Source organism: Schistocerca serialis, chromosome 5 (genome assembly GCF_023864345.2).
Source record: "Schistocerca serialis cubense isolate TAMUIC-IGC-003099 chromosome 5, iqSchSeri2.2, whole genome shotgun sequence".
Taxonomy (NCBI): Eukaryota; Metazoa; Arthropoda; class Insecta; order Orthoptera; family Acrididae; genus Schistocerca; species Schistocerca serialis.
The window spans coordinates 288412592-288439867 of NC_064642.1; the positions used below are offsets into that span (position 1 = coordinate 288412592).

At 38.2% G+C, this 27276-nt stretch overlaps 1 protein-coding gene across 3 annotated transcripts in view; it reads right to left on the reverse strand.

Annotated features, from left to right (window-relative positions):
* The window catches only part of LOC126480903 (integrin alpha-4-like), a 582211-nt gene that overhangs the window by 478834 nt on the left and 76101 nt on the right, over positions 1 to 27276 (reverse strand). For all 3 annotated transcript variants that reach the window (XM_050104300.1, XM_050104298.1, XM_050104299.1), the window contains exon 3: positions 1703 to 1797. In XM_050104300.1, the coding sequence (XP_049960257.1) occupies positions 1703 to 1797 (95 nt within the window). The remainder of the gene's footprint in view (positions 1 to 1702; positions 1798 to 27276) is intronic.

A 27276-nucleotide genomic window follows, 5' to 3' on the forward strand; every position in this document is an offset into this window, starting at 1 on the left:
ACCATTTATTGATATACATAATTGAAACTTGATATTGTGCAGCCACAAGCTTCTGACTGCTATTTTTTCAAACACAGTGGTTTTTCTGTAGATACTGGTAGAGGACCAATAGGAAGGCAAGAGTGAAGACTGCAGTCACTACTGTAACCTTGTTTGCCATTTATGCAGTAGCTGTCACACATATATATCCATAATGATAACCTAACAAAAGGAATTCACTTAAGTTGTTCTTCAACAAATCAGACCTCTGTCCAGTTGGTTTCTTAAAATCAGTAGTTGAAATACCACAGTAATGAGGTATATACTGTCAACATCAGTATGAAAAATGTAGAAGCTATAGCATGTCTTCTGTTATTAACTTTTACCTTTCCTTCTTTTAGTTGGTGGAGAAAGAATTTAAATCTCTGCTGATTTAAAAAATTTACACATATACCATTGTACATCCCTGTACGCTATTGACTATTACTTGATTTTTAAATCTGATGCACATATATGTATCCTAAAGGGTAATGCATTTTCAATGCAACCATTCTCTTCTGTCATTGGCTGTTTATTTTAGTTCCATGTAGTTGTTATATCCCTTTCCTCAACTCCCTATATTTTCCAAATACTTCACCCTAGACCACCTCTTCCTTTATTCCCCAGCACTTTCCCTTGAAGAATGTTTATGATAAAAATGTTGTGTCTAATAACATGTCTAATATATTTTAGTGTTCTCTTTCCACTTCCTTCAACACTTTGGCACTGAAACCTGAGTCCAACTTGAGCCATGATGCTGTGTTCAAAAGACCACACCCGAGTATTACTCAAGCCACAATTTTCTTAACAAATGAGCCACGCTTTCTTAGAAAACTGGACTCACTCCATATGAAAGCAATATAAAAAATGTCTCACTACCTCTCTGTTGACAAGTGATACCTTCTGTTGTCAATTTATAGAATTATGTTTAAAGGAACAGTAGAAAACTTAAAAGCTGTTGTTGCAAGCGATTGGGACAACGTGTGCCCCTGTTGTGAGTTTCATGCATGTGCTCATTATATTTTATGGTGTGCTGGAATTCTGGTACAAGTATGTCATGTTTGTTGAGTGGGCAAGAAATTTTGAAAGCTGAAGAGGAAAAATTCAGTGATTCTGGATGTCAGGGAGAAATACAACAGTGGTTGAAGAAAATTTATGCTCAGGTAAGCTGCAATCTGATACAATTTTTCAATGCTAATATTGTTGCTACAGGTACTACTGCTGTAATAACATTTAGTTTTGTTTTATTTGTCTTAATCTCCTCTTTTTTACAGATGAATCTCATGATGAAGCGGTATCCAACAAAGGTTACCAAGATTTAGAAGTTTGTTTCTTTTTTCCATCCAGCTCATTCTTGTCCTTGTCCACCTTATCCACATTTCAATAATTTCAGGTCAGTTCTTTTTTTGTTTACCCAAGGGTCCAACTTTTACCACAATAGAGCAATGTACTCCATACAAATGATTTTGCAAATGACTTTATGAGTTCTCTATTTACTGATTAAAATATTTTCCTTAGTTATAAATGCCTGTTTTGCCAACACAAGCCTTCTCTTCACTTTTATTAAATCTATGGCCATCCATGGATAATTTGAGCATTTGTTAGTAATTGCAATACTTATTAAATATTTTATTTTTGTAATGAAATACAAGTTTCTTGCTGTAGAAATATAAACAATACTTACCACCACACTCTCATCTTTTTTTCCATTGATAGCAGTCATTGAAGCTCCTATCCATGCATTAACTCTGCTTTCTTTCTGAGGATTCTTTTCATTGGCTGTAAATATAAACATGATTATAAGAAACAATTTGCTGCACACATTTCCATGTTTCCATGTAGTAAATCAAAATAGATATTTGTCTGAATTTGAATCCAAGCATAAATGAATACAAGACACATAAAACGTTACCCTAATTTTCTGTAAATGGAGGTTATCAAAGAGATTGCAGTAGAATTTGGAACAAACACCTGACAATTGAAGCGTGCGCATGAATAACACTGTACAGCACATTTTGACATTTCGTAGAATTGTGTGGAATAATGCCGTATACAGCAGTCTGCATCGCCTGCTGTTATAATTGACATGTTCACCGTCCAAGGGCAGCACTAAACAGTGACGAGATGTGCACAGTATTCGCGCCTCTGCACGAACAATGCTGTATATTACAAGAATGGCGAAGTGCAGCAAGGTGACACTTACCGCAAGTGGTTTGAAATGCGCAAATAATGCATGGAAAAGGAAAATTAACATTGGTAGTTGGCAGTATATTAAGAGGAAAAGGCTTCGTGATGCTGGACTGGAACATAAATCATGAAAAGGAAAGGTAGTTCCTGCAAAACAGCCTCCTACACAAGTGAGTGGAATAATGCTGTATGGGTTTTGTAAAAAGGTGTATCTCTTTACAGAAGCATATGTGTCCTGTAAAGCAGTGACGTGCCCTGTAGAGTACATGGCTCTAATGACATGTTATATGTATCTTCTGAAAACATTACAGTAAAATTATGTAACATGAATGAAATTAACTACAGTTCTGTAGTTATCATTGGCGAAAAAATAGAATACTCAGTCTGAGTAATGCTATATTATTAAAAGAGAATGTGAAATTTGATAATCTAGTTAAATATTAGGTAGTATTAGTGATTGTTTTCACAATTCAGGATCGTGTATGCATTGCAGAAGTGTGTTCAAAAGAAGGATGCAAGGACATAAACCTGGAAATGAAGTTAAAGCCGTACGAAGAATATCATGCCTTAACATATGATGAGCAGTCCATATACTTAATAAAACCCCTGGAAATAGGTGTGCCAGCCAGGCACAAGAGAGGTAAGACAGACGATACTTCACGGAAACAAGCTACTTTCAAATACAAAGTTTACTCAAAAGAAGTGTGTCAAAAAACATTGATTGACGTATTCTCCATCACCCAGCAACGAATGCAGAATCTGCAATGTAAAGTAAAAGGTGGAATAACTACTCCTGAAGGTGGCAGAGGAAAACATTGCAATAGGCCACATGCTATATCAAATGATGACAGGGCTCTTATTCGGCAACACATATCTAGTTTCCCAAAGCAGATGAGCCATTACAGCAGGAATAAATCCTCAAAAGAATGTCTGCACCCCGATCTCAACCTTTGTAGAATGTATCGGTTGTTTACCGAAGTTGCTTCACGTCCGTAGGTATAACCTTTAAATACCCTACACGTGACCCCTGGGTGGTGCTAAGAAAGCAACAACGATAAGATGAGACTGAACTGTCTGAAAAGACCTCTCGGTCAAAGAATGACGAAGGACACGTGCGGTCCTATTCAGGACCCACAAGCTCGTAGAATTGGACCATCTCTGCGCATCTGTCAACTGAATATCGAAGGGATAAGTCGAGCAAAATGTGAGTATCTTTCCAGGCTCACACAGAAATATGCAGTTGATATCATCGCACTTCAAGAAACGCACACAGCTGATGAACCACAGCTACAGAGTAGGGGGAAAATACCGGGCTTTAAACTGATAGCCTCTAATCACCATCAAAATTATGGCCTTGCAACTTACGTCAAGAATCACATAACAAACTACCAGCTGCTGTCAGAAAATTCTGAAAATGACATTTTTACAACTGCTGTTAAAATTGAAAACCTAACGATAGTTAACGTGTACAAACCCCCAGGGACTAATTGGCCTAATCCCGTTCTACCGTCTCTGCAACATCCAACTATATACCTCGGTGATTTCAACAGTCATCATCACCTGTGGGGATATATGGAGAATGACCTCAACGGTGAAGTGCTTGAGGACTGGATGGAAACTGAAAACCTGAATTTAATTTACGATGCTAAAGATCTGCCTACCTTCCACTCAGCTCGCTGGTCCCAAGGCTATACCCCAGATCTGTGCTTCACAACTCAGTCTCATAATTCCCTAAATCAAGTACGACGAACTGTGCTCAAGGAATTCCCACATAGTCAACACAGACCTGTTATATTGGAGGTGGGGATGTCTATACCTGTTGTACGATCACATCCTAAACCGAGGTGGAACTTCAAGAAAGCCAACTGGACTGAATTTGCAAAGCAAACAGATTCCAATATCAGATGGATCAAACCAACGTACTACAACTACAGCAGATTTGTTGGGGTTATCAAAGGTGCAGCCAGACGATGTATTCCTAGAGGGTACCGTAAAGAGTATATCCCTGGTTGGAGTTCCGAGAGTGAGGAGTTACTAAAAGAATATGAAGACCATCCTAACTCTGACAATGCAACAAGCCTCCTCCAGTCCCTGGATGATAATCGAAGAAAGATCTGGCATGAAACTGTGGGGTCCCTAGATTACACCCATTCTAGCAGAAAAGCCTGGTCTATCATCAGGAAATTAGACTCTTCAAACCCTACAACAAAAAGATCAAAAAATGCCATCAATTTGAATGACTATGGTAAACACCTTGTGTCAGTTACAAAGAATATAAAGGACAAGCAAGCCAAAAGGGATATCAAACTACAGTTGAACACCAAGAAAAGAGCAGCCCTACAGTCTTCCGAATTCTCTACTCCATTTCAAGAAGAGGAAACTAAAGCTGCAATCAAAAGTATGAAACTTGGAAAAGCAGCTGGATATGATGGAATATACCCAGAATTCCTGGCTCACTGTGGACCAGCTACAGTAAAATGGTTGACCAACTTCCTTTCAAACATCCTGCAAACTGGAAACATCCCACATCTGATGAAGAAATCAAAAATATTAGCCATACTGAAACCAAATAAAGATCCCACAAAAGTGGAAAACTATCGTCCAATAGCACTCTTAAGTATCACTTATAAACTCCTTGAGCGCCTGATCTACAACAGAATCTGTGAAACAATCAACCATCATATTCCTATCGAGCAAGCAGGATTTAGACCTGGGAGAAGTTGTAACGATCAGGTACTATCTCTCACTACGCACATTGAAAATGGGTATGAGAAGAAATCAGTAAGTGTGGCTGCCTTTTTGGATCTATCTGCTGCCTATGACACTGTCTGGCGAGAAGGACTCCTTTTAAAATTTGTGAGTGTTATCCCATGTCGTAAACTCACGGCCTTACTCAACAATATGCTAAGCAATAGGTACTTTCAGATCTACTCAGATAATGATAGGAGCAGAATGTTTAAACTAAATGACAGCTTACCTCAAGGGTCTGTTCTGGCTCCCCTCCTTTTCAATTTGTATACACACGACTTACCAGAAACATCTTCAAGGAAATTCATATATGCTGATGATATTTGTCTGGTGACTCAGTGCTCCAACTTTGCTGATGCTGAAACTATTCTATCCACTGATCTGGAAGCCTTAGACAAATATTTCAAGAAATGGTGCCTCCACCTAAATCCTCAGAAAACAGTTATATCTGCATTCCACCTACGTAACAGACAGTCAAATTACAAACCAGAAGTTGTATTCAGAGACCAAGTGTTGCCATACTGTAGTACACCAAAGTACCTGGGATTAACACTAGATAGAACTCTGTCTTTCAAGCAGCATTTATCAAATGTGGCTGCTAAAGTTAAAACTAGAAATAATATTCTTCAGAAGCTTGTTGGTACATCATGGGGAGCCAATACTAACGTCCTGAGATCTACAGCATTAGCTCTGTCATATTCTGTTGCTGAATATTGCTGCCCAACCTGGATCAACAGTGTTCACACTAAGAAGATAGACGTGCAACTCAATCAGGCAATGCGATTAATCACAGGATGTATTCGGAGCACAAACACGCTGTGGCTGCCGGTTCTAAGCAATATCCCACCTCCAGCCCTAAGAAGATCAGAAGCTCTCCTAAAGACGTGGATAAACATTCAGCAGAACCCCCAGCTCCCCATCCATCAAGATATTGTACAAGGAACACACCAACGCTTGAAATCGAGGAAACCACCATGGCGCACAGCACTCGACCTTGAAGGATCTGCTTTCAACATTAACAGTTCATGGAAACTCCAGTGGGATCAGTCTTCAGTAGCCAATAAACATCTAGTCGAGGACCCTTCCAAGCAGACGCAAGGATTTGATCTTCCAAGGCGTCAGTGGAGGATCATTAACCGCATTCGAACTGGACAAGGCAGATGTGGCTATCTACTGCACAAATGGGGATGGGTTGGCTCTGCAAATTGTGACTGTGGTGCCCCCTCACAGACGATTCATCACATTGTTGCTGACTGCCCTCATCGTACTTTCAGAGGAACTTTAATGGACATTCATCGTACATCGGATGAAGCAGTCAAGTGGATTGAAGAACTAGACATAGAGCTGTAAAATTGTACGAACTTGTGATTGTACATTTTAGTCCTGAAAATATTGTATATAAATGTAAATCAATGTACACATCATACGATAATTAAATAAACCGAAGTTTCCTGACAAGTCAATAAGCAGGTCATACTATCAAAGTGTGTTTCAATCAGATTTTAATCTGCCTTTCAGAAAACCTAGATCAGATACTTGCAGACTGTGGGATTTATTGTTTAACAAAATGATTGCAGCTTCAGATGAAATAGAACTGCACAAGATTGAAGTTGAAAGTCAGTTGCATCATTCAAGGGCAGACCAAGCATACAAAGCCCTAAAAAACAATACAGAAATGGCTAAGAGGAATAACAATATACATGTTATATGTGTTGACCTACAACAGGTTTTACTTTGTCCTACATTGACTCATTCCACAATATTCTACCAGAGACAGCTGTCATCGTATAATTTCATGATAGATGACGTTGGTACTGGAAACATCAGCGTAAATTTGTGGGATGAATCCACCACACGGATGGATTCAGCCAAAACAGTTTCCTGTCTGCTTAAATTTGTGACGCACAATTATGATACGCTTGAAGAAGGCATGGAATGAAAACTGATTGTTTGATCTGTCCGCTGTGTCGGGCAGAACAACAAGTGGAGAGTTTTAGGGCTTTATTTCTATCTGATCAGCTGAATTACTTTACAGAAATACATCAGAAGTTTTTATGTTCGGGTCACAGTTTCCAACCTTGTGAAAGGGATTTTGCAGTCACCGAGAAAAGAAAGAAAGTGTCAAAACTTATGGTTCCTTCAGCATGGAAGCATGTCATTGCTGAGGCCTTTGTCGATCCTTCAAAACTGACCATTCACAAGATGATGATGGAAGACTTCAAGGACGTAGGATCTATCGAGTTGCTTTAGAAAAAGCCACCTGCTTTGAAAACCTGCGACCACAGCGGTCACGCGGTTACAGACTGAAGCGCCTAGAACCGCTCAGCCACTCTGGCCAGCAGAGGAGAAAGAGTTTAAAATTATGTACTTGAGAGTTGTGAAAGACATTCACAGGTATCAAAATAATGATCAAAATTGGAAGTTGGTTAAGAGAATGTGGTTGAGAAAGGAGGAGAATAGACTGAAGAATATTGTAAGGTACACAAGGATATGTTGGCCAGAACAGTGTATTGATACTTTGATTACTTATACACATGAGAGTTTTGGTCATTGTGGATCAAACAAATGTACACAAAAGATTTAGGAAAACATATATTTTTATAATTTAGGTAGGAGAGTCAAGAAGAAGAATGCTAGCTGTGACAGACATCAAAGAGTGAAGGTAAGTAACCATACAAGTAGAGCTCACATTTGAAACATACTAATAGTAATGTAGACCTCGTGTCTATGGATGTCTATGGACCTCTGCTAAGTCTAAGAATGGATTTTGTTATGTTTTCGTGGTGGTTGAAGTATTTTTGGAGTTCATAATGCTGTTTCCTCTTAAGAAAGCTACCAGTAAGCAAATCATCTCTCAGTTCAAAAACACATATTTTCATCAGCTGGGTATTCCTAAAACAATTTTATATGACAACGGTTCTCAGTTTACATAACAAGCTTGGAAAGACTTTGTTGATCATGCAAAAATGAGGCATATTCTAACTTCTGTGTACCATCCATTGAGTAATCCTGCAGAAAGATATATGAGAGAAATTGGAAGACTGTTTATAACATATTGTAATAAGAATCATGCCAGTTGGATAGATTATGTCAGTGATTTTGAGGATTTTATGAACAACTTACAACATTCTTCAACAGGTTTTTCAGCATTTGAAATCATGTTTAATCACAGACCAGCTAACTGCATTTCTAAGAATGTTGAGTTTCCACCATATAAAATTCTGTCAGCACAAGAGAGAGAAGAGTGTGTCAGTGAGATGCTGAATAAGCAAGGGGATAGGAGAAAGCAGAGACATGTTGATCAAGGCAAATTTTCTAAGTTTGATGTAGAAGATCTTGTGCAGGTGAAGGTCAAAGGGAAAATTCAAGTGCTGACATCTGATATAAAGAAATTCTTCGATAATTATATAGCAAAATTCGAAATTCTTGAAAATCTGCATCCTAATGCATACAAACTTGTGCAATCTAAATCTAAGAATTTGTTTGGATTACACCATATCATTGAACTGAAATCTTATAGACATGATCCATAGGTATCTAATTCTTTTTTTTTTCTCCTTTGTTAGTAATGTTGTATGTAAGATGACACGATTTCTAAAGTTCTGTCTTGTCTGTTGACTGAGTTTAAGTCTATGCCACACTATATTTGCAGGTTCATACAAGTAAATAACTCAGTTATGTAATGGATGTGTGCTTTAGATTTAGATACATATACGCCATGTGACTAAATGGGTAGATAATTTTACAATTTTCAAATGTGACAATGCCATTAAATATCTAGTGACAGATTTCTGATTTTAGAATGTTATTAGTGTTAAATATTATTATTATCCTTGTGTGCTCTGCAGAAAATGTCTTAATGTAATTATCAGGAACTCTTTGGGTAAAGTCATGGGTGTTGTGGTAAACTGAGTGAAGACTATTTTATTCATGTGTACTGTAAATATTAGGTATAGTATTCTGAAATTTCATATGTGCAAAGCAAATGCATTTGTATGTTAAACACAGAATTCTTATGTCAGTATAACGTGGTCTACGGTCTGTACTTCCTTTTGTAGTCATTTGTCACATGCCGCATCAGTGCAGTCCAACTTGTATTGCTTGTGTACATAACTTCTTTTAATCTGATTATTGCCAAGTGAATGTTACTTTAAGATATCTTTAGTATATATGAGTATATTGCCTTACTAGTTCATTTTGCCATTACATTTAGTTCTTTTTATTAATGTACCAGATGTATGATCTCTTCTTAATCCATCCTGACATAAACCTACCGTACTTATTTTGTAAATATAGATAGACAAAACAGTTCCCATGTGATGTGAGGGAGGTATTTAACAGCATACTTTGTACATAAAACAATTTTCCAGAACTCAATGTGAAAGTAGATAGGTAGTTGCCTACCCATTGGAACATGTGATGAGAAACCTAGGGAGGAAACTGAAAGATTTGGGTGGATCCACTCTCACACTCCTGTAGGGGCTCACCCTAATTGATCCAGTTGACTTTCAAGAAATTGTAGGTGCTGGGCAATTTTCTCAAGAATCTGACAAGTATTAGAGGAGTCTTGTGATCTATTTCTTTTGATTGAAGCAGGTTCTTCTGCATTATGAAATACAATGATAAATTGTGTGTGTAAAATATATATATATATAATGAATTTATTATATATAGCTTGTATTTCATTATCTTATGAGACAAAATAATGTACATATGTATGTATAATGACAACATCTGTACAAAGAAACTTATTTATGAATGAATGAATAAATAAATAAATAAATAAATAAATATCAGTCTTGTGAATGAAATTTGTAAATTGTTAGCCCAGAAATTATCCTATATGCAAATTAATATTTATATAAATTTCAAGGAACTATTTGTTTAGAAAAGAAGTTACTGCTATGGGCAGTGTTATTCTACATACATGTATGTCTTTTCAAGTTGAGGGTTAACTTCCCATTACAATACATTGGGTACAATGCTGTGGAAGGTTATTGTTCTATGACTGATGATTTGTTATGTTCAGCACAGAAAATTTAAAACTTAAAAAGTTCAGGAGTATGTTCTACGTATCCTGTTGCAAACAATTAGCGAATCTGATACAATTAGGCACTGTTAGTTTAGTAGTCATTCATTTCAATGAATTTTATTATCTCAACACTCAATATTTTTGTAATCAATTTAAATGAATCTTATAATGAATCTTGTAGTGACCTGAGGAACGTGAAGAATTCTTGGAAGGATTGTAAGGGAAGATTTTTAGGTAGTGGTGGTGGATCAAGTTGGGATCATGGCCTGAACTGTTCAATGTAGGGTTCAATATCAGGTTTGCAGTTGGAAAGGTATTGGGACTGGTTTGGAAAGTGATATTTCCTGTGGATATTATTTGTGAAGGGAAGTTGGTCCTTCACCAAAGCAGCATGTTGTAATGCAGGTTTAGTGCTGAAAGTGAGGCCCTTAGATAATCAGATAATTCAGGAGGAAGACTGCTTTAAATGAGAGGTTAAGGGCACTGTACTGATGTGAATGATTCTTGGGATTATGGGTTATTTTCAGTCTGGGAGGCAGTGGTGTTAGGCTGTAGAATATTAAGGAGGTTGGCCAAGTTTTAGGGAGCTGCACAGGGACAGGAAGTGAAGTAACACTGTTCAGGTAGTCTAGGAGAAAGTGAGACAGCTTTTTGAGGTGAAGTCTGGCATGTTGTTGTGGTTGCACTATCAGATTGAGAGCCACCTGAAAAATGACACATCTCATATACCAGCTACTATGTAAACACTGTTTGGACTTCTACATCAGCATGACTTTCTCCAAATTATCAATTAAAATGAAGGGGCATAGGCAGAGGGTATTACTGGCAACTCAGCATGTCCTATCGCACAGCATACTCTACAATTTGGCATTTGTGACCTGTTTCACCACACATACCATTTGGATTCTTCCCCTACACATCAGTTTCTCAGAACTCTGCAGGTGGGAACTAACACCACAGTATTTAGTGGGTTCTTGGCACCCACCTGGCCTTAATTTATGTTAATTTCTTCCATCTCAAGATTTCTTCACTGTAAGTACTCTTTTCTTCACTCTGTTTTAGTTTTCTACATCTTTCATTATCTTTTCCATTTATTTTTCACTTATAAAATAGCAACAATCCTGTATCAACTAACCAGAGTATGCATCTCTATAACAAAAGGAGCAAGCAGTATATACATGATCATTCAACATGACTACACAACACTTAAACAGAATGGACCACTGAAAATGGGAAACAGACTATACAGTAACCTACCTTATAATATTAAAACAATAAAAGACACTTCAAAATTTAAAACTGCTGTCCACAAATATATATTGCAAAAGTATTGTTATAGTATAGATGACTATCTTGAAACATAAAAATTTATTGTCAAATATTATAAAAAGAATGTATGAAATATTTATCAAATGTTTTAAATCACAATGACGTGTTCAATTTCATATTATACAAGTATAACTTGTACAAATGTGAAGCTAGACTGGCTTCAGTTGCCAGAGATTGTGGTCACGTGTGTGTGATCTGCAGTTGCATAAGAGTGTAAGTGTTCCTTGCCTACTTTTGATAAAGGCTTGTTGGCTGAAAGCTCATTTTCTGACCATCTTTTTGTTGTCCATGTCTGTAACTCAGCACCTAACATTGTTACATTCCATTCTGTAGTTTCCAATGTTTGACAAAACTACATCTTTGTTTCAGACATCAGCAACTTTATTATCTTCTTTGCATTAAAGAAAACTGTGCTATTACTCTGTGTGTAGTACTCTATAGATTAAGAACCTTTTTAATTTCAAGATAGAAGTTGCAGACTGCAGGATTTCTATCATGGGCATGTCTTATTTTGCACACAGCAACTTTAACTCTTTGGATGGGGGCTTAATGACTACTGAGGATTTCTTTAAAAAATCCTATGTTCTCCAAGAATTAATAAATAATGTGAAAAATATTTATATTTATGTTGATTGCTTCATTAGTTCTTCCAAAAAAATTTTTAAAAATTGCATATTTTATTGGTTGACTGAAGAGAATGGTGCCTTACAGAAAAGAATTCAGCATATGTTGTGTTTCTGTTAAGAAGTGCTTGCACTTATTATTTTTTCTATAATATAGTTCCATTCTTTTGATTTGCCTTCTTTGTAAATGTAATATCTATCCCTGTTGATATAAGTACTTTGTTAAATACCTGCACCTTTTTTATATTGATCATCACACCCCACCACTCCCCAGGAGATAGACTTTAGGGAGAGTTTCTGGGGTTTGTCTAAGTATTTAAAGAGAGACTAGAGATACTGCTGGATTTCTGGAATGGTTTAATTGTATCAGGGTTTCTAGTTGGATGTATCTGGCAGCTTGCAGAGTACTTCCACCAGGTAGTCCATGCAGTTCAGAACCATAGTGGTGGAGTCTTCGTCCGCAGGCAGGATAACAAAGTTGGGATCAGTTTTTATGTGATGGATTGTAGTTATTTCTGCAGATGTAAGGTCAGCTTACATGTTGAGGGATTTGATGAGTGATGATGAGGCAAGGTTTGAGGTTAATAAATTATGGAAAGTTTACAAGGGGGGATTTGGGGACAGTAGGGATGGATCATAGTTGGATAGAGTAGTGAACTGAGTCTGGAAGGGTTCTGCATTGGTCATCAGTTGAGTCTGGTGGGTAGGGTTGGTGGCAAAAAAGTGTTTCCACTGTAGAGACCAGGAGAAGGATAGAAGGTCTTTAACAAGTCCAGCGTGACTGAATCTGGGAGTGGGGCAAAAGTAAGGTGTTTGGAGAGTGCTGGTACTTGTGTGGGACTAAGGCTTTTGGAGGAAAGTTTCATGAGTATGTGTTGGGTCTGTTTAGGCTCCAGACGATGGGAGGGAATTTTCGATTGTGGAATAAATCTAGAAAGTCTGCAAGGCATGGTTTGTCAGCTATGAGGTGATGTGTGGGGGATGTTGAGAGGTTGTTGTAGAGATGGTGGATAGTGGTAGTCCAAGTGAGGAGTAGGTGGTGAGCAGGTCGGAGAGTTTTTTGAGGTGGCATTGTGCATGCTGCTCTTGTTATGGGGAGGGGATGGGGCAAGGATTTAAATCTGTAAGATGGGATACAGGAATTTGGAATTTTACAGCAGGAGGCTTTTATGGGTGGAAAGGAGGTATTGCAGGGACATTTGGGCCTGATTTACTTGGATTTACAGGACTGTGCTGGTGAGGGTTAAGAACTGGCGAAATCTGAACAGATGGAGGTCTTTGTGGCAGGAGGGGTTGCTGTCAGAGATGGGTAATTTGATGGTAAGGTCATTTGGGGGATTCCATGAACCAGGTAACAATGTAGGAGTAGTATGTGGGACTGGATACTGGATAGAGATAAGTACATTTTTCTATATTGGCACACAGTGGAGGAGCAAGGATCCATGAGGGATGATAAAAATGCATAAAAATACGTAACTAACATTGAAATGTGCTAAAATTTTCGATCTCATTGTGCCCTGAAATGAGGAGTGTCCTTTCCAGTATTCTTCCCACCCCTCCCTAAGTGGTATTTAACTCTCATTGAATCTTTGCAATATCCTTGTCCCCCCCTCCTTCCCAACCCCTTGCCTCATTGATCATATCCTTGTAATAGACCGAGCTGCAAGATCTGTTCTGTACATCCTTTCACCACCAGCTACTCCAATCTGGCCACACGCATCACCTATCCCATCAACGGCAGAGCTACCTGTGAGACCAGTCACATGATCTATGAGCTAAGCTATATAAACTGTAACCACTATGCTATATTCTATGTGGGTGTGGCAGCCAAGAAGCTATCTGTCAGCATGAATGCGAACTGACATATCATGGGCAACAAACAGCTTGGCCACCCGGCTGCTAAACACACTCCCCAATGTAACATTATTCATTTCAGTGACTGCATCACATCCTGTGCCATCTTGATCCTTCCTACAAACATCAGCTTTTCTGAACTGTGCAGGTGGGAACTCTCCCTGCAATTTATCCTATATTCCTATAACCCACTTGGCTCCAAACATTGTTCATCACCATCCTTCACCTGCCTATCCCCCTTCCCTGTGCCACTCCAGCCCACAGAGCCTTGTATTCCACCAATACACCTACAGTCTTTTACTTCTTTACTTGTGTGTGAGTATTGTTGGCTTTAGAAGGAAGCCTTTTGAATGGAAGCTCACAAGCTTAGCAGTAATTTTGTTGTGCCTATCTGTGACTCAACACCTCCTCTATAAGGTGAATAACAATCCACTCATTTCAAAATACTGTCATTATTCCATCCTGTATATTGTATTGTCTGATTTTAACAAGCCAACAAGATAATTATCATGTCTGAAAAATGTACCAACAAATGCAGAAAGAAATATCTATGGAATAAAGCTTTGTAATACTAAGTATCTATCAGATCACGAAGAGAAATGGATAAAACTACTGGAAAAAGCCCCACAGGGCAATGACAAAAAATCCCTCCCTGCCTTTTCCATGGCACCTTCTGTAGTGGGCAGCTTGTGTGCTCTGGAGAAGGGTAGCTTGCATGTTCTGAAAAAATTGGAGGCTATTGTACCAGTAGTGTAGATACTGCCAGCTCTTCATCTGTTCAGTATCAAAAAATAGTATGAACTGAGTAATATTAATAGAACAAATTTTGATACCATTATTATTGCATCTGTCAGAATGAATCACATTTTTATTAATTTTGGTAGTATAGGACACCCAGCACAACAAAATGGTAACTATAAATCAGTCATTAGTAAACATCCAGGATAAGCTAAGTCATTTGTGTCACACATTGTGAAGGCAACACTACAAGCCAATGCATATTTTTTACATTTTGCTATTTTTTCTTTTACTTCTTTCCTGCTTTAGTTTCACCATTCATGGAAAAGGTTATTTCAGAATAAGTTTTGTAAATTTAAGTGTTGGTATAATTATGTTTTTGTTTACATAATGTAGTTTTATGAATGTGATTACCAGTTTCAATTATTATGATGTTGTATACTTTCTTATCTCTGAATGTGTTATTTGTAAACTTTGATTTTGTGTAAAACAGTAAGTTGATGTAATCAGAATCTTCAAAAGTGTTACATCAACCAAGGTGTATCAGCAATGTAGAATCATACTGATAGATCAAAAGAGCAGGCATCAGCAAAGAGTCAGGAGCAAGAACAAGAAGAAGAGGATGGAGGTCATTGTTACGCCATGTATATGCTGCTACACATGATGTCCATGGCCAGTGAAAAATGTCAGTGTTTGGATAGTGTGCATTTATGATGTCAGTGTGTACCACAATTAAAGAAACAATGACTTTAAATGTGGCATTGCTTATTTTCTGGAACTGAGTTTGGCTCATTAAATATGACACTTTGATAAACAGACTGGTAAGCAATGTGCACACCATAAAAATGCTGTTTTCATTTGTACACAGCACAAACTGTTTAATGCAAACCACAGACTGTGGATTGAAACAGAAAATGTGTATACATTTTCATGTTATATATTGATACAAAGAACTTTAACTGTAATGTACAATCTGCTGATCACCACATGATTGAAGTGATTACACAGGCAATTGTTCATGTGAATAATTATTTACAGTCGTATTTTTCATCTGCGTAACTGAGTGCTAGTGTGTTTGCCTAAAATGCAGCAGGCCTGGGTTCAATTCCTGGCTAGTTGGGAGATTTTTTCCATTTTTTGGACTGGATGTTGTGTTGTCCTCACCATCTTTTCATCATCGTTAGTGGGATGCAAGTCGCTGAATGTTGCGCTGACTGAAATAGAACTTTCAACTTGGCACCTAAACTTCTGAGATGGGGCCTCCTGGGCATCAATGCCTCAAGATCATTTCATTTTTTTATGGTACAATTGACTTTATTTGTTTTCATAGTGCAGATGAATGTACTGTGAAAAGTGTGGCAACATGATCATAAAGTACAAATGTGAAAACTGTCACTAGAATATGTAACAAACACTATCACTGCAAACTTCCTGGCAGATTAAAACTGTGGGCCCGACCGAGACTCGAACTTGGGACCTTTGCCTTTCGCGGGCAAGTGCTCTACCATCTGAGCTACTGAAGCATGACTCACGCTCGGTCCTCATAGCTTTACTTCTGCCAGTATCTTGTCTCCTACCTTCCAAACTTTACAGAAGCTCTCCTGTGAACTTTGCAGAACTAGCACTCCTGAAAGAAAGGATACTGCGGAGACATGGCTTAGCCACAGCCTGGGGGATGTTTCCAGAATAAGATTTTCACTCTGCAGTGGAGTGTGCACTGATATGAAACTTCCTGGCAGATTAAAACTGTTTGCCCAACCGGGACTCGAACTATCACTTCAAGTGAGTGTGCGCTGATATGAAACTTCCTGGCAGATTAAAACTGTGCGCCCGACCGAGACTCGAACTATCACTTCAAGTTACATCACAAGTTAATGAAAAGAAGTGTGCTTTATGCTCATCATTGCTTGTAGGCATACATATTGGAATTAATTATACAAACTTCAAGCATTCCTGTTAGATATGCAAGAAGTACTTCGAATCAAGGAGATAAGCTAGACAGCACCAATTACTAAATTACTTGCTCAAGGATCATGGACTAATGATGAGGATGTTGATGACAGAAGTATTAACTGAGTGGAAACTGTTTTGAAGGGACATTAGCTAAGAGAGACCACATTTAATCAGTAATGTAAAAATTCTTTATACAGCAACAACAATAACTTGGTCATTCATTGTACACAGTTGTAAATTGTTATATTATAATATTATTCAGCTTTATTTCCAATAAAATGCTCAGCAGCAGTTAAAACTTGGTTTCTTTCATTTAATTGTTTGTTGCAAATTATGTCTTTCAGTTGCTTATGCAGAATTTGTTGCTTATCACCTCCTGTGCTTGTGATAACTTGCAACAAATGGAAGAAAAGTTCACTAAATAACTCCCTACAACAACATTTAATGCTTGCATTGGCTATGATATTCACAACAGAGCGCTGAGAATACTACTGTTTGCTCATTGGTTTTTGGAGAATGCCTGATGTAGATGGGCAGAACAAGCCTAAATTCGACCACAGTTGGTCATGACTCAAACTACATATGATACTAACAAGATTAGAGTTAAATTTTTTTTTATTTACTTTTAATTGTTAATGTTTCTTTATTTAGATACTCTGTAAGATCTGCATGTTTTATTGTTTCACTTTTGATCTCATTGAAATTATTGTGATCTGCCAATGGATTTTGTGCATTATGTACTGCCCTCCATTTCTGTATTAGGCAGAAATATGTCACAAAAATATTTTATCAATGGTAATCTGTTTGATTTGGGCTAATGGTTGATCATTCATGTTGTTATGGCTTGTAGGTGATAACTTTCATGTGTGAATGTAATGTTCAGCCTAACTGAAGAAAAGTAGAGCTTTCCTGGTCTCAGATAACCTAAAATTTCTGGGTATGTTCTAGGAGGCGCTCTTTTTGGATGATACAGTTACATTTTATGATACCCTCTGATCCATTTTTGCTGCAATGTCTAGCCTGAAAAATCTGCATTCAAGTGGGCTAAAACTACTGTCACTGGCACAGCAGCTGCAGCAAAATTAATACAAAACTAGAAGACTTATATGGTCTGTCATAAGTCAAATTTTGCCATCAAAAAGATAGTGGGCATTATACACTGAGGAGACAAAAGTCAGAGATAGTGACATGTACATATAAAGTCTGTGGTAGTATCACATACACAAGGTATAACATGGTAGTGCATTGGTGGAACTGATATTTGTACTCAGGTGAGTCATGTTAAAGGATTTAAAATATGATTATGGCTACATGACAGGAACTAATAGACTTTGAACATGGAACTGTAATTGGAGCTAGATGCATGGGGCATTCCATTTCAGAAATTGTTAGGGAATTCAGTATTCTTATATCCACAGTGTCAAGAGTATGCCAAGAATACCAGATTTCAGGCATTACCTCTCACCACGGACAATACAGTTGCAGGCAGCCCTCACTTCATGACCAAGAACAGCAACATTTGTGTAAGATTGTCATTGCTGACAGAAAAGCAAAAATGTGAAATAAACATAGAAATCAATAGGGGATATGTGATGATTGTATCCATTAGCACAATGCAGTGAAATTTGTCATTAATAGGCTATGGCAGCAGACGACCGACATGAGTGCCTTTTCTAACAGCACCACATCATCTGCAGCACCTCTACTGGGCTTGTGAGCATATTGATTGGACCCTAGACAACTGGGAAATCATGGCCTGGTCAGATGAGTCCCACTTTCAGTTCATAAGAGCTTATGGTAAGGTTTGAGTGTTGTGCAGGCACCACAAAGTCATGGATCCAAGTTGTCAACAAGGCACTGTGTAAGATAATGGCAGTTCCATAGTGGTGTGGGCTGTGAAATAGATCTGACAACTGATTGGAAATGGTTTTACATGGCTTCTTGGAGACTATTTGTAGCATTGATGGATTTCATGTTATCAAACAACATTGAATTTTTTGTGGATGACAATGCACCATGACACTTTGCTACAATTATTTGTGACTGGTTTGAAGAACATTCTGAACGATTTGAGCAAATGATTTGACCAACCAGATTACCCAACATGAGTCCCATCAAACATTTATGAGACATAACTAAGAGGTCAGTTCATGAAAACAATCCAGCACTGCCAACACTTCCATAATTATGGACACCTGCAGAGGCACCATAGCTTAATATTGCTGCAGGGGAGTTCCAACAATTTGTTGAGTCCATGTCACATGAAGTTCCTGCACTATGCTGGGGAAAAGAAGGTCCAACTCGATATTAGCTAATATCCTGTGATTTTTGGCACTTCAGTGCACTACGAGCACTTTGTACTTCAATAAATTGGATTTTTATGAATTGTTCTTTAGTGGCTTCTTAAAAATAATAGAAGTTGTTCCTCTGCAAACAAAGGACACAAGTCATGTGTTGATAGCTACTGTCCAGTTTCTCTTGTGCCAATACTTTTGTGTGTGTCAACAAATTTAGAAACATTTCAGTGTAAAGGAGCACTGACTAACACTCAGTATGGTTCCCAACAGTAGTTCATCAACAATGAAGCTGTGGAAAATGTTGTTTTGAAAATACTTAGCGTCTTTCAAATAAAACCCATCAGTGAATGACACTCAGATTGATCTGAATAAGACATTCAAACCTGTGAGACATCAACTTTTAAAAGATAAAGCACTCTGCCTTACTGAATTATCTGCATTATCCATGGGTCTCCCTTTCAGCTGTAAATCTACATTTAATCATGCTGTTTTGGTGAAGGTCATATTTTCCCTCACATGTACTGTCAACTGGAAATATCCCAAAACCTTTTCAACAACAAGTCTGACATTGAACTCTGCCTTGAACACTTCTGACTGTGATTGCAACTTGATTGACAATCACTACCTCAGCATCTTCCCTTACAAGCCTTCCAAGAATTCCTCACATCCAGCATTGCTTCACTAACTTTCCTCAAGTCGCTACAACATGACCCTAACCTGTCCTCTGCAGGACTCCAGGCTCTGCATTCCCTAAAAGCTGATGACTCCATCATTATCCTCCCAACAGCAAAAGGCTCTACCACTGTGGTACTTTACCAACAGGAGTATGTTAGTGAAGGTCTGCACCAGCTCTCTGACACCTCTAAATACAGCATCTGCCATCTGGACCTCATCCCTGTGATTCACACTGACCTACAGTCCCTCCTTAAAATCTCAGACCCTCACAAGGACTAACACTTGAGTCAATAGAACCTCTTACCCCACCTAAACTGCACATGCCTGCATTTTTCCTTCTTCATAAGGTCCACAAACCAAAGCATCATGGCTGTCCTATATTTGCTGGCTTCAAAGCACCCAGTAAACATAAATCTGCCTTAGTTGATCAACACCTGCAACCCATACTACAAAGACTTCCCTTCTATATTAAAGACACAAACCATTTCCTTGATGGTTTGAATGCCACGCTCATCTCACTCCCACCACACACCTTGCTTGTCACCACTGTTGCCAACTGTCTCTATATCAACATCCCCCATATACATGGTCTGTCTGCTGCTGAACATTTACTCAGTCGGTACACACTTGATTCCAACCTATGACATTGTTCCTGCTCACTTTAATCAACTTTATACTTACCAACAACTACTTCATCTTTGAGGACAGACATACAAATAGATCAGGGGTATGGACGTGGGAACCAGGATGGCACCATCCTATCCAACCTTTTCATGGATTGCTTGGAGGGGGCTTTCCTGGGATACATAAGCTTTCAGCCCCTGGTTTTCTTTAGGTACATTGATGACATCCTTGACATATGAATTCATGGTGAGGCTTATCTGTTAAACTCCTGGAATCTCTAAATACATTCTCCCAATTATATTTCATATGGTGCTATTCTGAATCCCATGCCACTTTCTTTAATGTTGATCTCATCCTCACTGATGGCCAGCCACACACTTCTGTCTCCATTAAACCTGCTAGCAAACAACAGTACTTATATTTTGATAATTGCTATCCTTTTCATATCACACGCTCCCTCCTACACTGCATTGTCATTCAAGGGAAATGTATTTCTTTGGATGCAGACTCTTTACAGCAATACACCACCATTCTCATCCCAGACCTCTCTGTATGTAATTACCCCACCAGTATAGCTCAAACGTAGATTTCCTGGGCCACCATCTCCAATCCTGGTACTGCTGATCGCTCCAAAAAACAACTTTGGAGTACACCACTTGTTACTCAGTATTATTCTGGTCTTGAATGTATTAATCAGTTAGGCCAAGACTTCTAAAATCATGACCTCAAATGAGATCCATTCTGTCTGACATTTTGCCCACCACACCTAGAAGAGTCGTGCTTGGGTAGCTCAGTTGGTAGAGCACTTGCCCGCAAAAGGGAAAGGTCCCGAGTTTGAGTCTCAGTCTGGCACGTGGTTTTAATCTGACAGGAAATTTCATAGCAGCACACACTCTGCTGCAGAGCAAAAATTTCATACTGGAAACACCTAGAACAACCTTTTTTTTGCCCTCCCAATTTCTGCCATATCCTCATCAGACCCCATGCTCCTTCTGCACCCACCTCCCTACCATATGACTTCCCTGCTGCAAGACTTGCCCTATCCACCCTCCTACCACCACCTACACCAGTCCTGTAACTAGCAAAACGTATACTTTTAAACGGAAAGCCACCTGTGAAACAACACAACATATACCAGCTGTTATGTAAATACTGATCAGCCTTTTACTTTGGTGTGACTACCACCAACTTATCATTTAGGATGAATGGGCATAGGCAGAGGGTGTATACCAGCAACACAGAATAACCTGTCATAGAACATGACAGTACCTGCTTTACCACACACACCATTTGGAGTCTTCTCTGACATACCAGTTCTTGGTTCTTGACACTCAACCCATCTTAACTTATGTTAAGTTCATCTGCCTCAGCATTCTTCACAGTAATTATTCCTTTCTTATCTCCATTTTATTTCTCTACATCTTTGAGTTTCTGACCTGTTTACTTTTCATTGCTCCTCCAGCCTCTGTTACATACAATGCACAATATTTTAGTGGTAACTACTGTCTTGCATATTATTCTTAGCTCTACCTTTAAGCTGTTAGGTTTACAAATCTTGTCTGGTCCAGTCCCTAACAATCAGTCTTTCTTTCTCATCTCATCCAATAAGTCTTCCCTGGCCGGTTGTTCTGGGTGAGTTTTCCAAACCCTACCCCTTTTCCTTACCCTCTCCAATCCTTTTCCTTCCCCCTCTTCCTTCCCCTTCAAGCCTTCTGGCAGAAGAAGGAGCCAGTGGTTCCAAAAGTTTGCGTACATGAAACCTTTTTTTTAATGTTTTTTCTCCTGCCACCACTTGGTGAGTAAATTTGTTTATGTATCCAATTACATTAAATATTTTGAGAGGAGTGTCTCTGAGACCTTTACTGTTTGTAATTATTGTTAATGACTTAACTAAAAACATTCCATGTAAAACTGTTCTTAATGCTGAGGATATCATTTCCTCTGTCACTGTAAATCATGTAGAGTACCTAATCCAACCACAGAATTTCCAGCATCTGGTTTGAAGACAAATAATTGAAAACCAGTATAAAATTGAAAAGTCATCTTTCATTTATGTCTGTTAAACTTCTGGATGTATACTTGGTTTCCAGATTAACTTGAAACAATTGCTCTGACTCTATATGCATTAAAATATCACGAGCCATTTTCTTGTTGCATAATCTTAAAGCATGACTGAAAGAAAAAATCTTGCTTAGCTCAATTATGCATTTGTTTACAGCCATATAAAATACTGCTTACTGCTACGGAGCAGATTCTCTGGGGTAAAATGAGTTTTCGTGTGGCAGAAAAAAGTAATCAGATGTGCAGTAGGTACAGTGCGTGTTTTGAAACATACTGTATCCTTCAGGTCACTTTTCAAGAAACTGAGAGTAATGATAATTCCATCATTATTTACACCTAGATACTTAATTCACATAAAAGAAAACCAAGAGAGCTATAAATTAAGGCAATCATTTGTAGTGATTCGAGAATTTCTGTGTAAATTCTAGAACCACTCAGCCTTATACCACCTTGAACACATGATATTCTGAGTATGAGTGTGGGATAGTAGAATGCTACCTATTGTGAGGAACATCTTTGTGTGTGCACATTTAAAGTTAATCTCGGGAAAAAAGTAGACGTGGCAGTTGGACGACACCGACAAATGCCTGTCAGGTAATCCATAGATGCTTTAGTGAGTGTGTAAGGAAGAACCATGGAGTTTATATGTAGCTGTGTGCTTATTGTGTCATGGACTATGGTTTTTAAAACAGGAACAGTTGAAAAAGTACTCTTGTAGACTCTTAACACAACCTTGTAAGAGGCAAGACACATTTTATGATTCTTGTTAAGAAAGGTGATGATATCCAAGCCAACTTTCTTTTAACTGCAACTCAATTTGTTTCTGCCGTCTGACTTTCAGGAAGGTTCATGTTCATGTGGAAAGTGAGATTTTTACTGTGTGTGGAGGTCAAATACATCATTAGCTGATGAAAAGTAAAGTTTGTATGTATAAGTAGAAAGAGTCTAAAAGTTCCTGTACCTAGTGTTATTCACTGGAGAAGAAGTCAAGAGGGTTTCCAGGAGTGAGCTATTCAGCAAAGAAGAGTGGCTGAAAATTCCAAGTAAGTCACCTCGTAAAGAAGTGGAAGGTGGTTTTGGTGGAATAAGCCAATATAATTCAGATCCACACACACACTTCAAGCCAGCAGAATGTTAGAACATGGCAACCTGTGTGGAAGGACTGAGAAAACAGGAATTTTAAGTCAAAAATGAGAGAAGAATCTTGGACAACATGGTTGTGGAGATGAAGCAGCAATTAGTATGATTAATCAATTATTCGAAAACAGTCTTAATCGCATTTATTATTATTATAGTTCCAACCGGTTTCAACCCAATGTAGAGGTCATCTTCTGGGCAATTACACTGTGAAATTATAGATATCCATCAGAAAGATTCCATTATACAACAGCTAAAATTACATAAATTTAAAATATGTTACCCATTGGTCGACTGCTGGTGGCGTCACTCCTGTCTACATAGCAGCAGGAAACTATGCGAGACGAACCCTTTGTATGGGCTTAAATAGCGTACTGAGATCACGTGAATAGACGGCAACACCCCCCAGTGGCGATCAACAGCATTTAATACAGTTTATTAGAAGTAATTACCAGTCACCTTGGTTTAACATAAATTTAAGTGACAGTAAATAACAGAAAACGGAACCATTCCACTTAAAAAGAGTTATACATATAGTGTTAATTATGAGGGCTATCCACAAAGTACATTATGTTTTTGTTTGTGTCCATTAGGGGCAGGGCTAGCGCGGCCATCTTGGTGTCATGGCATTCCGCCGCTCAGTCGGCATCCTGCCGTGCTAGTGAGAGGTTCGTGCTGTACTCCGCTAAGTTACTGTGATAGTATGAAATGTCAGCGTTAATTGAAAATGCCGTGAAGTGTGAAGTGCGTGCTGTAATAAGGTTTCTGACTGCAAAAAACTGTACACCGATAGAAATCTATAGGCAGCTTTGTGAAGTGTATGAGGACAACCTAATCACTGGATGCGGAGTGCGTCAATGGGTCATAAAATTTAAAAATGGCCGAACTAACGTTCACAATGAAGAGCAAAGTGGAAGACCCAGCATAGTGACTGTCAAACTTGTCGAAAAATTCGATGCCGCGATCTGTGAAAACCGTAATTTCACAATAATGGAACTCTCTATGAGTTTTCCACAAATTTCACGAAGTTTGTTGCACGAAATCATTACCGAAAAGCTTGGTTACCACAAGTTTTGTGCAAGATGGATACCAAAAATCTTGACAGAGATTCACAAAAATCAGCAAATGGCTGCAGTGTTAACGTTTTTGGACACTTACGAGAAAGATGGCGACTCATTACTTGATCGCATCGTTACTTGTGACGAAACGTGGGTTAAGCATGTGAACTGCAAGACAAAATTGCAGTCAATGCAGTGGGGGCACACAAATTCCCCCCAAAAACCCAAGAAATGCATGCAGACAATGTCAGCTAGGAAGGTGATGGCGACTGTCTTTTGGGACAGAAATGGTGTGATTTTTGTGGATTTCCTGGAAAGAGGCACTACAAAAAACTCTCAAAGGTATTTACAAATTCTGCACAACCTCAGAAGAGCAATACAAAACAAGCGCAGGGGAAAGTTGGGCTCAAAGATCTTGCTGATTCACGACAACGCCCAGGCCCACTCGGCAAATGCCACTCGTGAAGTTCTCGAATCTGTTAAGTGGGAGTTGTTTCCTCATCCTCCGTACAGTCCCGACCTGGCACCGAGCGACTTCCACTTATTCCCAGCAATGAAGAAGTGGTTGGCTATGCAGCATTTTGATGATGATGCACAGCTTCAAGAAGAGGTAACAACATGGTTGAAGGTGCAGGCGGCTGAATTTTACGACAAAGGAATTTCCAAGCTCGTCCATAGCTACAATAAGTGCCTTAATTTAAATGGCAACTATGTAGAAAAGTAGTATTTAAGTGTGGCTTTCATCTGTATATAATAAAAAAAAATTCCAATACTTTATTTATTTTTAATTCCAAAATGTAATGTACTTTGTGGATAGCCCTCGTATAAAATAATAACAAATGTTCTGAAGTCAACACGTAAAATTCGAAAAAGTATATTACATTATGCGCCATAATATAAAGTAAAACAATTTGTGACACACAAAAACTGGTGTTGTCTTGTATTATAATATATCTATTCATAGATTTACGTAGAAAACATTGGGTCAATTTACTAAACTGGCTAATATGGAAGGACTACAATGCCCTCCATTCCTTGTGGTGAGGACGCCGTTGCCATCGATTATAAAGCATATATCATGCACCCTCTAGTCTGTGTAGCGAGGATGCCGTCATCATGGTAGCAGCTGGTGTGTTCATATGGTGTTATCTTTGCCCTGGCCACAGCATCCATTGGCGTGGTAGCAGTATGTCATGGCTCTTCATCCGCAGAGAAGTTGTAACTTATTTGAGGTTATAGAAATCGACAATCAAGGATAACGTGAAAAATCTAAAGATTGGATAAAAGTTTATGACACGTTTGTAGGACCCATTGAAGGACTTACAGTATTAAAATAATAAAACGAGAAGTAGCATCATTGTGTACAAGTAATCCAATCTTTAGATTTTAACAAAGTAAAATAAGACAAGAGTAGAGAAACAGTAAGCAAAAGATTGTTCAAGAGAGGACAGAGAATTGTTATGGAAAGGAAAGATATGTATATAAACATATGTAAGAAATGTCTACTGTTAAGGTATGAAATGTTATTATGAGTTATACTATTTGTATAATGATTATGTAGAAAATAACATGTGTTCAATCTAAGGGGGGGGGGGGGGGGGGGATATGTAGTGATTCGAGAATTTCTGTGTAAATTCTAGAACCACTCAGCCTTCTATCATCTAGGACACGTGATTTTCTGGATATGAGTGTGGGATAGTAGAATGCTACCTACTGCAAGTCACATGTTTGTGTGTGGACATTTAAAATTAGTAGCGGGAAGAAAGTAGATGTGGCGGTTGGACGGCACCGACAAGTACCTGTCGAGTAATCCATAGATGTTTTAGTGAGTGTGTAAGGAAGAACCATGGAGTTTATATGCAGCTATGTGCTTATTGTGTCATTGATTATTGTTATTAAAATAGGAATAGTTAAAAAAGTACTCTAGTAGACTCTTGACACACCCTCATTAGAGGCAGGACTCATTTCATGACTCATTTTAAGAAAGGTCATGGTATCCAAGCAAACTTTGTTTTAACTGTAACTCAATTTGTTTCTAACATCTGACTGTATGAGAGACTTACAGGAAGATGCGTATTCATGTTGAAAGTGGAATTTTTAGTGTGTATGGAGGTCAAATACATTGTTAGTTGACAAAAAGTAAAGTTTGTATGTCTACTTATTTCATAAGTAGGAAGAGTCTAAAAACTCCTGTACTTAGCTTTCTTCCACAGAGAAGAAGTCAAGAGGGTTTCCTGCAGCCACCTATTCAGTAAAGAAGAGTGGCTGCAAATTCCAAGTATGTCACCTCGAAAGAAGTGGTACGGGGTTTGGGGGAATAGGCTGATATAACCCAGATCCACACTCAAACTTTAAGTTGGTAGAATGTTTGACATTTTGCTATCGTGATACATGTCATGAAGATGACTGACCTTCCATTTACTAGATTAAGAAAGACTCATTAATTTTATATCTTTACTCACTCATCCTTTGATCACTGTTTAGAGTGATGCTGAATACATCAATATAGATTTACAATTCCATTTACAGGGAACGTTACATTTTAACACATATTTTATTTTACTGTAGACTTACTTATACAAATATGTATTCTAATTAATTAAAACATAGAGAAAACAAAAACTTTACTGGGCATAGGCACCCAATTTCACTTTTTGATGCAGTTCTAGAATGTTGATGAAACTAGAAAGCTTCATGCATAATTTTCATTGATACAATATATGTAGCTCATTTCTCAGAATTTTGCTTAGTACCACAATTTCTTGTAGGTCTTTTGATCAAGTCTCAAAATATTCCTTAAGCATGGTAAAGTTATGGTGTTCTCAAGCATTATGTTAGTTTTGTTTTGAAGATATCCAGTGTTTCATATTTTTAAATACTTGGTATTATTCAACTGCATAATAAGCACCCCCCACCCCCCTGAACCTTGGACCTTGGCGTTG